General features: G+C 59.9%; 1 protein-coding gene across 1 annotated transcript in view; it reads right to left on the reverse strand.

Annotated features, from left to right (window-relative positions):
- Positions 1–484, reverse strand: part of LOC104464578 (neuroligin-3-like) — a 19,586-nt gene extending 19,102 nt beyond the window's left edge. The window contains 2 exon segments of the mRNA XM_010077326.1: positions 21–175; positions 177–484. Coding sequence (XP_010075628.1) covers positions 21–175; positions 177–484 — 463 coding nt within the window.
- Positions 485–851: the final 367 nt, after the last annotated feature.

An 851-nucleotide genomic window follows, 5' to 3' on the forward strand; every position in this document is an offset into this window, starting at 1 on the left:
GCACCCCAGCGGGGACTCACCATCCTCCGTGGGGATGTAGATGTTGAGGTACAGACAGTCCTCATTGGGGTCCTGGATGTATGTGGCCACGATATCCAAATTGGAGGTAAACCAGATGGGCAGCATGATCTCAGGAACGGCGTTGTGGATGTTCTGGGGGCAGACTGGTGAGAAGTATGCCTGACCAGGATGGCGGCGGTTCGGGGGGCATGAACCTCTTCTCCCCAATAGGGGGGGCAGCATAAGGCACCCCCAGGTACTGGTCCACAGGCCCCAGGATCTCACTGGGCAGTGGCACGCGCACCCCCCGTAACTTCCCATAGTGCGTGTTGACAGTTGGTGAGTAGACCTGGCCCTCCATCTGCACAACTGCCGAGGCGAAGCTCAGGACCCAGAGGGTGAGACGCAGGTCCCAGCTGGCCACCAGCTCAGGCACTTGCAGAATGCGGGGCAAGAGAGGACTTCTCCAGAGTATCAGCCACATCGTCCAGGAGGAGCAGCACCAACATCCAGGCCTGAAGCTCCTGGGGTGAAGACTTAGGGCATCCTCATCACACCAAGCCTCCGATTTGCCCACCAGGAACAGACAGAGCAGGAGAGACAGGAGTCAGGAGCACGCAGTCCGGCCACACCTTCTGCTGGGTCAGTTGGGAGCACGGACGCAGGGAGATGTGGCACCACTCCTCACAGCCTGCCAGCTGCCTGCTGCTGCCCACCTGCCAACGGTCCGTCCCGCAGGGGACTGCTGATACTGTGGAGAAATGGAGGGAATTAACAGCAGACTTGCTCTAGGCAGAGTCAAAGAGCTGCAGTGCAGAAGGAGCCAGGATCCCTGACTGGACCCTCCCACC

This window comes from Pterocles gutturalis, unplaced genomic scaffold (assembly GCF_000699245.1).
Source record: "Pterocles gutturalis isolate BGI_N339 unplaced genomic scaffold, ASM69924v1 scaffold36268, whole genome shotgun sequence".
Lineage (NCBI taxonomy): Eukaryota > Metazoa > Chordata > Aves > Pterocliformes > Pteroclidae > Pterocles > Pterocles gutturalis.